Below are 14,283 nucleotides of genomic sequence, written 5' to 3'. Positions count from 1 at the left end.
TCCCCAGCAACATGCCCGATAAATCACTAAGTGCCTTCTCCCCAGCAACATACCCAACAAAACACCAAGTGCCTCGTTGTTCCCACCATTGTGCCCACTGTTACCCCCAGACCCAACCCATTGTTCCCGCCATTACCCCCAGGCCCAACCAATCAGTAGGCGCCCCAATACCCTGTTCCAGTCATTCCCTATCCCTCCCTTTAAAACCTGGTCAGCCCATACGCCAGCTGCTGTTCTCTCCTTTGAGACAGCCTGGCAGGTTCCTCTTAATGAATCTTGCATCTCAGCTTCCTTGGTTTCCGTTTTTACTATTTCTAACACCAGACACCTCCACAATGCCTCCACTCAGGTAGGGACATCCAAGAACTCAGGTCAGAGGAAGGAAGTGCCCTTTTGTCTTCCGGGCCCAGGCAGAACCCAAGTACTTATTTTAGATTTTATTGTTTCTACCTCCAAACACTGGCCTAGCAAATTTGAATGGCCCACCCCACAGCACAGTATTTCCTTCACCCCAAAGGTGAGAGACCATATTGTGTTCCAAATGGCTGATAGTGGAGGGAAGAGAGTGGGGAGTAGTGGGTGGTTGAGACAGAGAGCAGAGAAAAATGCTGGAGAGCTCTGAGGAGAAGGAGAAGGGAACATGTACCTAATGGGTCCCTGAGGTCCTGCAACCTCCTGGAGGATAGGTTGCGGTCAGGCAGAAGCTGAAAGGGGAGGGAAAAGGAGTGGACAGAAAACCTGGGTCCATTTGCCATTATGCCCGAAGAAGTTGTTGAGGTCAGTGAGAATTTGAAAATCAAATGTCCCATTTTCTGTCCAGCAGTGTTAGTTATCAAGAGAATATTGAGGCCAGGCAACAATGGAGAAGAAAATCAGCTTTCTTAGTTGTGTCTTAGACTAATTTAAGGGTCCAGAGGTTCTGACAGAGACAAGTCAACAGAGAGTCCTTCAGAGGTGGAGACTAATATGCTCCCATGGCACTGAGAGTAACAACCCAGAGGGTTAGTCTGAGACGAAATGTATCAGGAGGGTTAAGGTGTGTCCATGCTTAAGCTGCTGATTTGATGAGATGCAAAGGCTCTGGGAGAACTGTCCAAGGGGAGGGCATCCCCAGCCACCTCTGGAAGTTCAACTGAGCACAAAGGCTCCAAGGCACCTTAAACAAACTGTCAACAGGGTGGGCATCCTCAACCACCGCTGGAAGTTCAACGAGGCGCAAAGCCCCAAGGAAGACTGATGTAGGCCTAGGATTTTTGAGCAGAGCCACAGTAAGCTCAGAAATGAGACTGTCAACCTGACAAGAGACTCACCCAATGAGACAGAGCTCGACTAGTCAGTGTCCACTGTGGATGGAGGGCAGGCCACCGCAAAAGGTTTAGAGGCAGAGGTTGTCAGACAGGCAAGGTGTGAGAGGAGGGGGCAAGAGAGTTCAGACAGACAGGATCAGGGGTTAGCCTGGGACCTGCTGCCACAGCCCACTGCTCCTCCGCCTGCAAACTGCCAGTGACCACTCCCAGGTTTTGGCACCAAAATGTCAGAGCATCCTTGCTCTGAGGAATCACCCGAAGACCACTGTGGGAGCAGGCAAAGGGTTTATTGATGGAAAAAGGCGAAGGGGGTGGAGGGGAGAGGCAAGTCTGGGACCTACTCAAGGGCCCACAGGAGCAATGGGAATGGGGAGCAAGGGAATGGGGATTGCCGGTCCTCCACATGAGCCCATAGGAGTTCCACCCAGACTTCTGCAGGCGTGCTTTTTAAACTTGCCAACCGCATATTTCAGTGACATGAATTTGTTGTATTAACACATTCAGTAGATTGTTTGCATCTCATTGCTTCCCGCCCCCGCCCCCCAGGTTAGTTAACATATCCTTTTGTCTAACTAGGTTTGCATCGTGGCTACCTCTATATTCTGACAGTAGGAATGATCCATGGACCTGGACAAGGCGGGGATGACCAATGGGGGGGGGTGGTGGTGGGGAGGGTTGTGTAGAACAATGGAAGGGGGGCATTGGGACAACTGTAATATAACAACAGTGAAAAAATTTCTTTAAAAAGATCTAGCAATTTTCAGGTATGCGATAAAACATTACTAACTATAGTCACCAAGCTGTGCATTACATCCCTGTTACTCGTTTATTTTATAACAGCAAGTTTGTACCTTTTGACCTCCTTCACCCATTTTGTCCCCCCTCCAACTTTCCACTCTGGCAACCACCAATCTGCTGCTCTCTGTAACTACGAGCTCAATTGTTTTGTTTTATTTGGACGAAATATCAAAAATGTCGGTTTTATGAAAGGCCAAGAAAGGATATGGAAATGTTTCAGATTAAACAACCCTAAAGAGATATGAAAGTTAAATGCAACATCTGATCTTAGACTGGATCCCATACTGGATAAAAAAAATGACACAGTCCTTCATATTAATAGAACCAAATATCCCTGTAGTTTCAGTTCTAAACTAACTTCAAACTTTAATTGTCTAGTGATGTGTAATAGCATTACCAAGTAACAGCACATCCCTAGGCTGACTGGCTCACTTGATGGAGGGAACTTACTGACTTACTGGCCATGCTGAACAGGACCACGGTTTCGTTGCCCCGTGAGTGGGCTCTGCAGTGAGGTCCTTCCAAGGTCTACAGCGGCCTGTGCCCACTGAGGGCGGAGCCGGCAGCCCGAGGAGCTTGCTGCGACAGGGACTCGCCTGCAGCTGCACCAGCGGAAGCGGAAGCGCGGGGCCGTAGCCATGGAGAGGCGTGGAACGGGGTAGCCGGGGAAGCGCCATCTTTGGCCTGCAATTGGGGCCACGTCAGAGGCAGGCGCAGACGCAAATTAGCATGCGACGTCCGAGCTGCGGGCTAGCGGGCTGTGTGTGGTAGTGACCTCCGAGCTGCCAAGCTGCAGGCCACGGGGCTACAGTGGGCCAGCCGCCATGGAGGTAACGCGGCCGGCCGGAACGGCGCACTGGGGTTGAGATCCCCCATCTTCCCGGCAAGCCTTCCCTCACCTGCGTTAGACGTGGGTATGGGCCCTGTGCACGGGCTAAGCAACGTCCCCGCAGCCTCGCGCTGTCCTGTCTTTCCCACCTTCCCCAAATCCGCCCCTTGCCATTGCCCGGCCCCTCAGAGCTGCTTATGTACGGCTGGTCCCAGTGACAGACCTTTCCTTCCCCAGTTCTCTTTCGCACGTTAAAGTTTCTCTCCACTGGATCCGCGGAGGGGCTTTACCTCTCAAGGTTCCGCGTTCTCTTCGGGCTTAGGAAGAGTTTTCACGACCACCTCGGTTTGGTTTTGTTTTGCAGGATCCTGTTCAAGATAGGGTGGCTTCACCATCCACCCCTGGAACTGGGAAATCCAAGGTGAAGTGTGTACTTGACTAGCAGGCTTCCTGAAGAGTGGGAGGATGGTGAATTGGAAGACTTTGGCATAGGGAGAGGGGTGACCTATTAAAAAAAAACTCCTTTCTCCCAGGAATCTCACTTGTAATTTATACAGTCACCAGTTTATTTCCTTTTTAGGTTTCCTAGTATGAAAAAAAGCTGACTTTGTTTACCTCCTCCTGCTGGTTAGCACAACCGAGAGGTTCTGCAATTTTCAGACATTAAATCAATCTTATAAGGATTTATATAGTGTAGTGGAAAGAGCAGAGATATAGGTAGGTAGGAGTCAAGGGACCCTATTCTGTAGGCTTCTCTTCTATGCTGTGAAGATAGAGTTGAATCGGGTGATTTTATGGCCCTGTACAGCAGTTTACCATCCAACAATTCTCAAAGATTGTGGTGTATTGCTTGCATACTAAGTTTCAGGCACTTTCCTAAACACTCAGTTACTTCATTTTAGCTTCATGGTAACGATAAGATAACTGCTATTATTATCACGGTTTTATAAGTGAGACAACAGCCAACAAGTTAAGCATTTTACCTGATTTTTTAGTTAAAGCCTAAATGCAACATGATTCATCTTATTCCTATAAGAATTATGCTTACTTATTTGCATGTAGCCAAAGATTTGGCTTGGATAGAATGAAATAATCTTACAGCTCTAAAGAACTTTAAGTAGAAGTAGTCTTAGTTCTCTAATTTTTCAACAAAAGAAATCAAAATCTAGAAAGTGCCTTTACCTCTGACAACAGTATCTGTAAGAGGATATGTGCTATTTTTACATTTCCTAGTAGTTGCTTAACTAATAATTGAAGTTGCATTTGCTCACTTTAAAAAATGTGTTTGTTTGACATAAAGGTTCATTCAATAAGATTTTAATTTTTGGCAGATGTGATGTTTTTGTTTTGCAATATAGTAGAAATAAGAGTTACAACAAATTGGTAATATCACTACATCTTTCAGCTGGAAGCATTGCCGAAGGAAGAGCTTATAAAGTTTGCCAAGAAGCAGATGATACTAATACAGAAAGCTAATTCAAGATGTACAGGTATTGGTTTGAAAATATTTATCTTGACCACAATATCATTTAATCATGGTTAAAAATTAGTTTTTTAGTAGTACCTTGACTTGTTTTGTTTACCAGTGAATCCACTAAAATCTTAGACAATGTAGTGGAATCTTTTTTAGCATTTTAATCATTTGCTTCCGAATTATTAAAGTCAGGGAGGAGAGATTTTTAAAACAAATGTTAAAATTAAGCACTTTTTTTTTTTTTGCTTCATTTAGATTGTGTATTTTTCTGAATCAAGCATTTTTTTTCTAGACTAGTCAGTTGAAATGTTAAGAGACACAAGGGTGTGAGCCAAAGTAGTAAAAAGAGGCTTAAGTAAAGTGATAAAAGATTTCCCTTTCTAGGATTTTGAATTATACTTATTTGCTGAAGTTGACTGATTCCCTATTTAGCTTCCCTTTCTTTATATTCCAAAAGGTTGAAGGTATTAGTATCCTTCTTAGTATGTGTGGGTTACTGTTTGAATTTCCAGTGACTTAACAAATGTTAGCTGCAAAACCTAAAAGCCAAGAATTATTTTCTCCTTGAAGGGTCAAATTGTGTTTTGGAAGGCTGTATTAGTTTGTGATAAGAATAATTTATTTTGAAAGGTGTTCTATATCCCAGACCTAGACATGCATTGATAAAATGAATGAGATTAATTGTTGCTGTAAGATTCTATAACAGAAGTTGCTTACAGCCCTGGCTGGGTGGATCAGTTGGTTAGAGCGGAGTCCCGTAAACCAAAAGGTCGTGGATACAGTTCCTGGTCAGGACACATACTTAGGTTGCAAGTTCCATCTCTAGTCAGGGCACATAGGAGAAGGCAACCAGTTGATGTTTCTCTTTAACTCTCTCTAAAAGCACTGAAAAAAAGTGTCCTTGGGTAAGGATTAAAAAATAAATCTTTTAATGTTGTTTATAGCTGAAATAACAATGTCTGGAATTTGCTTCAAAATTTGACGGGAGAAAGTGAGTACTGGTCAGGATGAAACAAGACTCGCCTTGTAATAATTGCTAAATCAGGGTGATGTGGACATGCAGATTAATCATTTGTTTCTTTTGGAGTTTTACATAATAAAGGAAAATGTAATACTGGGTGAAGTTAATATTTTCATAAATTATCTGCTGCTGCTTAAACGTATTCTAATTTACAGTGATTTCTTTTTAAAGAATGTACTTACTACTTTAGCCAGTTATTTTTCGTTTCTGAAATGGAATCTTTTCTTTTAAATAATTCTTTAGAATTAGAGAAAGAAATTGAAGAGCTCAAATCAAAATCTGTTGCTGGAAGAACTGATGAAATTATTAAGGTAATGAAACAGTTGTGAATATTGCTTTAATTTATTTTTATTTACTTAGAGGAAATGTCTAATGATAAATTTTCTTGAGGTCTGTCAGCCTCCTAGAGTGCTATCTGGCTTTTTGTCCCTGTTTTCCTACTTCCTCTCTGCCTTTGGATAAGTTTTTAATCATTTTGACTGACTGCAAAAAAAGTGGGGTAAATGACCTTGAGGTCCCTTCTGTTCTGAAATGAGTATTATTCTCTCTCCTTTTTTTCCAACACACTGTAATTATGGTTATTGCCTCAATATCAGTCCTGCTCTTCCTTCTCCTGCTCAGAAAACCCAGCCATGCTTAGGACTTTGATGATGATTTGGGAGCTGATCATTTATACATACATTTAATCTATAGATCAATATGTATTCCTGGACATGACTACTGACCCTGATCTCACAGTTGTATTTCTAGCTATTTGGGGAAAAAATCTTTACCCATTATTCTTGTCTTCTCCTCAGAATGACCAAATCCCTCTCTCTGGACAACCAGAGGCAGCAGTGTTTTTCAGGCCTTTAACTATTCAGTTTTCCTGTCTCCTTTATCATTTGTGTTTGTCAGTCAGTTACCAGAGACCTATTGTTTTCTCAAGATAACACTACAGTTTACCCTCCTCTTTTCCACGGCTCTGTGTGAAACGCTTCATGTCATGCATGACTTATTTTAATATTAAACCCTAACTAGGCTTTTTTTCTCTTTTTATTCCTATATCCAATTACCAGATCACAGAATATTATTTTTGTCTGTTATTCTGTTTAAGAACCTGAGTTGCTTATTCTTACATACCCTTACTGCTAACTAAATGCATTTTCCTTCTCCCACTTGGCCTAACCTTATTGAAAGTTCCTTTTGCTTCTCAGAGCTCTGCAATAATTTTTTTTGCTTTTTCATATTTATCATTTGAGTTTTGTGATCTTTTTTTTATTATGTATAATCTTACACTCTTATTAGGTGGCTCCAAACTTAGGAGCACTGGGCAATTGAAGGACTCAGGAAGTTACTGCAAGGGGTCTCAAATTCCTCTGCATATCATGCAATACCATTTTGTTCTTTTTTTGGCTAAAATACTATATGAAGCATGAATGACGTGCACAAATACCATTTGGTTTTATAATGAATTGATTTAAATATTACTGAATTCATAATAGTTTTATTATGTTTACTGAATCATTATGTGTTTTCTTAATCAGCTCTAGCTACAACTACATGGTATTTAACTAAATGCTGACTCTGGAGCCAAATTGCATGTCAGATCTTCAGATCCCTGTTCTGACACCTTAGCCTGTGACCATGGCTAAGTTTTTTCATTCTCCGTAATTGAGTTCCTTCATCCGTAGACTAGAAATAATAATTCCTCCTTTTGCCTTAGCTGATGTGGCTTGGAGTGTTGTCCTGTAGACTGAAAGGTCGCTGGCTTGATTCCCAGTCAGGGCCCATTCCCAGGTTGTGGGGGTTGTGGGTTCAATCCCCAATCAGGGCACATAGGAGGGGGCAAGCAATTGATGTTTCTTTCTCTCTCTTTCTCTCTCTTTCTCTCTCTCTCTCTCTCTCTCTCTCTCTCTCTCTAAAAGCAATGAAAACATGTCCTCAGGTGAGGATAAAAAAATAAAATTAAAAAAAACTAATAATAATTCCTACTTTTCATAGGGTTCTTCTGAGTATTATGAGTAAATACATGTACAGCTCATAGAACTGGGTCTTTCACATAAGTGCTTAATAATTGTTCATTATCACTGATACTACCATATATTTGTGGGGATATTTTATATACAATTATATATGCACACTTGCATTCAATTGCACAAGAAGACATACAGCCCTGGCTGTTGTGGCTCAGTGGGTTGAGTGCTGGCCTGTGAACCAAAGGGTCGCTGGTTCAATTCCCAGTCAGGGCACATGCCTGGGTTGCAGGCCAGGTCCCCAGTTGCAGGTGTGTGAGAGGCAACCACACATTGATGTTTCTCTCCCTCTCTTTCTCCCTCCCGTCCCATCTCTAAATATAAATAAATAAAATCTTTTAAATAAATAAATAAATAAAAGAAGACATACACACCAGAAGGAAGCTTTTGTATTTGAAAACCACAAAGATTCTTTTCTAATTTTGTATCAGTTAACTCTTAGCCCTTAAAATACTTTTTATACAAATCCATTTCAGAATATATAAATATCTGCCCTTTATTTCTTATCCCCAATCAATGTATTCTCCCATTTTGTCAAAACTACTCCTAAATATGAGATTAGAAAATTTCTCTAACTTAGCAAGTTTTCCTTTCAGACTATTAGTTTAATATTAGTGCATGTTATCCTAACCACTCAAGTTTCAAATAGTAAAGGTTTGGTAAAATTAAATGAGAATGATATCTTTGAATTCCATTTCTAGTGAGAAAATTACTTGGATAGTGATTGGGAAAGATGTGCATCAGTTATTCAGCGGTTATAAGTTAGTTTTCTATTTTAGAAAATCATATACTATAATATAATAGGTCCTCTACACTTCTGGAAAACTGAAGACATTCTACCTAAGTTTTCTCTATTTGGAAAACTATACTGGAAAAATGTGGCTTTGAATGTAAAATGTTCTGTTCTTAATAGAATGTTAAACATTTTTGATTTTTAATTTTTATTATATTTTATTGATGATGCTATTACAGTTGTCCTGATTTTTCTCCCTTTACCCTCCTCCAGTCAGAACCCCCAACTCCCTTAGGTGATCCCCCCACCGTTGTTCATGTCCATGGGTCATACTTATAAGTTCTTTGGTTACTCCATTTCCTCTACTGTACTTTACATCCCCATGGCTATTCTGTGACTACCTATTTGTACTTCTTAATCCCCTCACTTCTTCACTCATTCCCCCACACCTCCATCCCATCTGGCAACCATTAAAATGCTCTCTGTATCTATGATTTTGTCTCTGTACTTGTTCGCTTAGTTTGATTTTTAGATTCATTTGTTGATATGTATTTATTGTAGTATTTGTTCATAGTTTTTATCTTTTTCTTAAATAAGTCCTTTTTAATATTTTATTTAATAATGGTTTGCTGATGATGAACTCCTTTAGTTTTTTCTTGCCTGGGAAGCTCTTTATCTGGCCTCCAGTTATAAATGATAGCTTTGTGGGGTAAAGCAATCTTGACTGTAGATCCCTGCTTTTCGTGACTTTGAATATTTATTGCTAATCCCTTCCAGCCTGCAAGGTTTCTATTGAGAAATCAGATGACAGTCTTATGGGAATTCCCCTTCAGTAACTAACTTCTTTTCTCTTGCTGCTTTTAAGATTCTCTCTTCTTCTTTAACCTTTGGCATTTTAATTATTATGTATCTTGGAGTGGGCCTCCTTGCATCTATCTTGTTTTGGACCTTCTGTGCTTCTTGGACTTGCATGTCTAGTTCCTTCACCAAATCAGAGACATTTTCTTTTATTCTTTCAAACAGATTTCTGATTACTTGCTCCTTCTCTTTCTCTTCTGGCATCTCTATGATGTGAATGTTGGACTACTTGAAGTTGTCTCAGAGGCTAGTTATACTGTCCTCAATTTTTTTATTCTTTTTTCTTCTTGTTGTTCTGACTGGTTGTTTTTGCTCCTTTATGTTCCAAGTCATTGATTTGATTCTCAGCTTTATCCACTCTACTGTGGTTTACCTGTAAATTGTTCTTTATTTCAATTATTGTATCCTTCATTTCTGACTGGATCTTTTTTATGCTGCTGAGGTCTTCATAGTTCCTTGAGCATCCTTATACCCAGTGTTTTGAACTCTGCATCTGTTAGATTGCTTTATCTCCATTTTGTTGAACTCTTTTTCTGGAGTTTTGATTTGTTCTTTCATTTGGGCCACGATTCTTTGTCTCCTCATTTTGGCAGCCTCCCTGTGCTTTTTCTGTGTATTAGGTAGAGCTGCTTTGACTCTGTCGTCTTGGTAGTGTGGTCTAATGTATTAGGTGTCTTGTAGGGTCCAGTGGCATAGCTGCCCTATCACCCAAGCTGAATACTCAAGGTGCGTTCTTTGTGTGGGCTTTGTACACCCTCCTCTTTTAGTTGAGCCTTGGTTGCTGTTGGCAAATCAATGGGAGAGATCTACCCAGGCCAGTCTGCTGCAAGGACTGACTATGACCAACCATCACTGTCTGTGGAGGATCAGCTGTGCAGGGACAGGGTAGTGGTGCTCTAACTTGGTCTGTGGCTGCCCACTGGGTGCACAGGCTCTAGGGTTCCTGGATGGTGCAGGGTGAGGTCAGCCCCCACCTGTGTTTTGCCCTGGGCCACCCTGCCTGAGCTATAAAGCCATCTGAGATGGCTGTTACTGTGCTGGACTTGAAGATTCCCCGGTGAAGCAGAGCTGTGAATCTAGGCTGGCTGCTGCTAGTGTTGGGTCTGGGGCCCACTTAGGCCAGCTGTTCCTTGTTTGATAGGATTTAGGAAGTTGTGCAACATGAGCTAAGGTCAGCCATTTATATGGAAAAGCAGCTTGGGAGGGCCCATAAATTGGGTGGGACGGAGTCTCTGTGGCTCTACAGAACAGGTAAAAAGGTGTTAACCAGGTTGATGGAGTCTCAGATATGGAAAAGGGACAATGGCCTCTGCTGGCCTTGATGCCAGCCACTTCAATTTCTCCCTGTATGTCACTGGTGCTTTTCGAGCTGTTACCCCCTCTGCTGGAGCTCAGAGGGAGTGAGTCTAAGTAGGTGAGTCCATGTGTGTGTTCTTTAAGAGGAACTACTTAGGGCTCCAGAAGTTCCTTCCACTGACTCAATCCCTGCTGGTTTTTTCACCCAGAAGTTGTGGGGACTTATTTTCCTGCCACTGGACCCCTGGGCTGGGGGGCCTGGTGTGGGGCTAGGACTCCTTACTCCTAAGATAGCCCTCCCAAATTTTTATCCACCACATGGTGATGTGGGACCAGCCCGTTCTGCATCTTCGCGCCTCATACCAGTATGGATGGATGTGGTTTCTTTAATTCTGTAGTTGTCAGACTTCCATTCAACTCAATTTCTGATGGTTCTGAGTGATGGTGGTTCTTCATTTTAGTTGTAATTTTGATGTGGTTGTCGGAGGAGGCGGGCCATGTCTGCCTACGCTGCCATCTTGACTTATTTTTTACAAGTTTTAATTATGATAAAAATTTCTGCTAGTCATTTTCTAGTCATTGAAAAACACCTGAGCCTTATTGGAAACCTTACATATTTGGCTTTTTAAAAAGAGTAATAAAAAGCCATATTTCCCATGTCAAAATTTGAGGTATGTATATTATAGTGAATTTATATGCTGCTTCCAAATGCAAGAGAAAGGTGAAATTTGTGTGTTAAGATATTGGAATTTCTAATACATATCACTCTTGTCATTTTTACCTCCTGGAATCAAATTTTTTTTCCTAAGAAATAAGTGTCCATTCTGGGCCTATAACCTATAGGGTGTTTCAGTTAATGACTTCTCTCATAGCTCCTAAATTTAAAGAATATATTGAGGCTACCCCTAACATTTACCAATCAGAAGATTATATTGTAGTTCTATATGTAATGTGAAAAAACCTAATTTTAAAACTAAAATGGTTTAACCAATGCAGTATATGCGCATGATTAAGAAATAATACTAATAACTCGTCGTCGGCAGCCGTCCGTCTCGAGAGACGATGGTGTAGCTTCTTAAGAGTCTATCTGCACCGCCGAGAATGGCTGTGCAGTCCGACTCGGGAGTGACATGGTAGTATCTGTCTCCTCCTGTGTTGAATCGACATCTTGCGATGACGCTGAAGCTACAGAGCCTGGGCAGGGTAATATGGAGGGTCTGCTGTTGCCCATGCAGCAGACCCCCCCTCTCTTCGCAGCTGAAGGATCCAAGGGAAAGACGGAGTCAATACAGCTTGGCTTCAGGTGCGCCGCAGGAGTTGCCGGTGTTGACTATAACGTCAAACCGCCTTAGGGACTCCGGCTCCGGATTTTCTGTCGGGGTTTACTCCCTTAGCCTTTCCCCTGAAGAGGTATGCCGCAAGGCAGCGGAGGTTTTTTGGAGTCAGAGTTTTCCTTCTCTGAATACTAATAACTAAATAACTTATTATTATACAAAATAACTTCTGGCAACTATCTGTATTTCTAAATAATATGTTTATAGTGCTATTTCGTGATTTATCCATTTTAGACATTAATTTCCAGTTAAAGTAGACAAAACTTTACCTATCTTTCACAATGACTTCTACTTTCCTAATGGTCATTAGTGCTCTCCTCATGCACTAATTTGCTCTGGTTGTCCTCTAGGTTTGTTGCACGGTTTTCCTGGACTTGGCCTTTTGCCATGGTCCTATGATTTTCTACACTGGTTTTCTGTGTTCGTCCCGCTGTTTGCTAGGTCACATGTCCTCGCTTTCTTGGTTAGCCTTGTTATTTTGGTATAGCTTTTCCTTCTGTAGCTTCCTAAAAATGGATGCACAGGGGGAAAGTTTTTGTCACCTTACATGTTAAAATGCCTTTGTTTTACTCTCCTGTTTGAATAATAGCTATAACTTGATATAGAACTAAACTTTCTGCATCTCTTTATCTTTTAAAACAACAAAGTTTTTCATTATTATTTCACATAAGTTCACTGGTAGGCAGTTCAAGGGGATGGTGGACTAATGTTTACTGATGATTTTAATATTCATCTAGATTTTAACATTGAGGATTAAATTTATATTTGTGATGAAATGGGTCAATGATGTTCCTGTCTATGAAGTCCTTGGGTATGGGAATCAAGTTATGCTAATTTTGTACAGTAAGTTGGAAATTTCTTCTTGCTTTTCATTTTATCTGAGAAGTTCATATGTAATTGGGATAATCTGTTCTTTTCAAATTTGATGCAACTCACCACCAAAACTTTATTTCTCCTGTTTTCTTTGGTGGGCAATTTTAAATAACTAGTGTAATTTTTAATTAGATATAATATCGTGTTAATTATACTGTTAAATTATTTTTCTTTAGTTAGTAAAGCTATATTTTTCTAAAAATTTTTATTCTGTTTTTCACTATTACTGCCAAATAATTGTTCAGAGTATTCTCTTTAACTGTGTAAGCTCTCATTTATTTGTAGATATTTTTCCGTTTTTATTCATAATATTTTTGTTACTTCAGTCTTCCCTTGATCAGTCTTGCTAAAGGTTGTCTGCTTTGTTAGCTTTTTAAAAAAGAACTGACCTTTGAATTGTTAATCTAGATTTTTATTAACTTCCTTACCTATTTAATTTCTACAAGGAATAAACCTGTCTCTGAGGGAGACAGGACATGGGCAAATTTCTTGCCTATTACTCTAATCACTCCGTATTCATATTGTCACCCAGTCTCCAGTATTTGAACACCATAAACATCATATCTTCCTTGACCACATCTGGTACCTCCAGTTTCTGAGCATGTAATTCTCTAAAGAGTATTTTTAGTTTCTCAGAAGTGTTTCTCTGTGAAGGCCCTTAGGTTGTAGACTTCTTCTTTCTAATTCACTTTCTTTTCTTTCACTTTCACTTTCCCAAAATTATGTTGAAATTTCTCATATCATCATGTCTTTTTTTCCTTTTCTTTGTTCTTATCTATATACCTTTTTAAATCTTTTATTCTTTCTTTAGTGTTGTTTGGAAAAGATTAGGAGATAATTATGCATATGGTCAATTCACCATTTTTAACCTCAGGCAAACAAATTACCCTGTTTCAAAACAGGCATTGACTGAACGACTAGATACTATTCTTCTGGAAAAAGCAGAGACTGAACAACAGTGTCTTTCTCTGAAGAAGGAAAATGTTAAAATGAAGCAACACGTTGAGGTAAGGCAATATTTTAATTTTGTTATTAACTTACATAGTGTGGTCATGAGTTTTAGACCTAAGACCTTAAAAAACATCTGATCTTATTTTAACAACTTATGAACAAGGAAATAAATTTATATGTAAAAAGAAAAATAACTAAAATCACTCTGCTAGAGACAGGACTAACATCCCCTTATTGCATTGCTTAATCTTACTTATTGCTGATGTCATTCTTTAATAAAAATGAAAGAAACATTTACTTTATGGAAAAGTACTTACTTAAGTAGGTTGACTCTCACAAATATTCTTAAATTCTATTATCTGTTCAGTTCTAGGATGTGCAGTTGCCTCTTGGGTCTGGGCAAATTTTCTCAGGAGATAGTCATTAAAGCCTTGTGACTTAATACAACTTTGTCCTTTTAAAAAATTCAGAAACTTGCCCTGGCCAGGTTGCTCAGTTGTTTGAAGTGTTGTACGGATACACCAAGGTTGTGGGTTCAATTCCTGGTCAGGCACACACAAGAGTCAGCCAATGGAATAAAAAATGAGTGAAATAACAAACTGATGTTTCCCTATCTCTCTCTTCCTCTGTTTCTCCCTCCCTCCCTCCCCCTCTCCCTTCCTCTCTCTCTTTAAAATAAATTTCAAGAAGAAAAAGAAATTTCCTAGCTTTTAGTTATTACTTTGAATAACATTAGTATTGCTAATATATATTGTCATACTTAAGGTACTCAGAGCCAGTCTTGTAGCCAAGAT

At 40.1% G+C, this 14,283-nt stretch overlaps 1 protein-coding gene across 3 annotated transcripts in view; it reads left to right on the top strand.

Annotated features, from left to right (window-relative positions):
- Window positions 1–2,846: 2,846 nt before the first annotated feature.
- The window catches only part of GCC2 (GRIP and coiled-coil domain containing 2), a 76,921-nt gene continuing 65,484 nt past the window's right edge, over window positions 2,847–14,283 (top strand). For 2 of the 3 annotated variants that reach the window (XM_090269944.1, XM_090269942.1), the window contains exons 1-5: window positions 2,847–2,935; window positions 3,299–3,355; window positions 4,340–4,424; window positions 5,673–5,740; window positions 13,441–13,545. In XM_090269944.1, coding sequence (XP_090126070.1) covers window positions 2,930–2,935; window positions 3,299–3,355; window positions 4,340–4,424; window positions 5,673–5,740; window positions 13,441–13,545 — 321 coding nt within the window. In that variant the 5' untranslated portion in view covers window positions 2,847–2,929. Of the gene's footprint in view, window positions 2,936–3,298; window positions 3,356–3,478; window positions 3,652–4,339; window positions 4,425–5,672; window positions 5,741–13,440; window positions 13,546–14,283 lie in introns of those variants that run through there. The other variant, XM_090269943.1, reaches the window with a different exon arrangement.

Source organism: Furipterus horrens, unplaced genomic scaffold (assembly GCF_987537825.1).
Source record: "Furipterus horrens unplaced genomic scaffold, mFurHor1.1.pri manual_scaffold_3, whole genome shotgun sequence".
Classification (NCBI taxonomy): domain Eukaryota; kingdom Metazoa; phylum Chordata; class Mammalia; order Chiroptera; family Furipteridae; genus Furipterus; species Furipterus horrens.
This window is presented reverse-complemented; position numbering and strand designations above follow the sequence as displayed.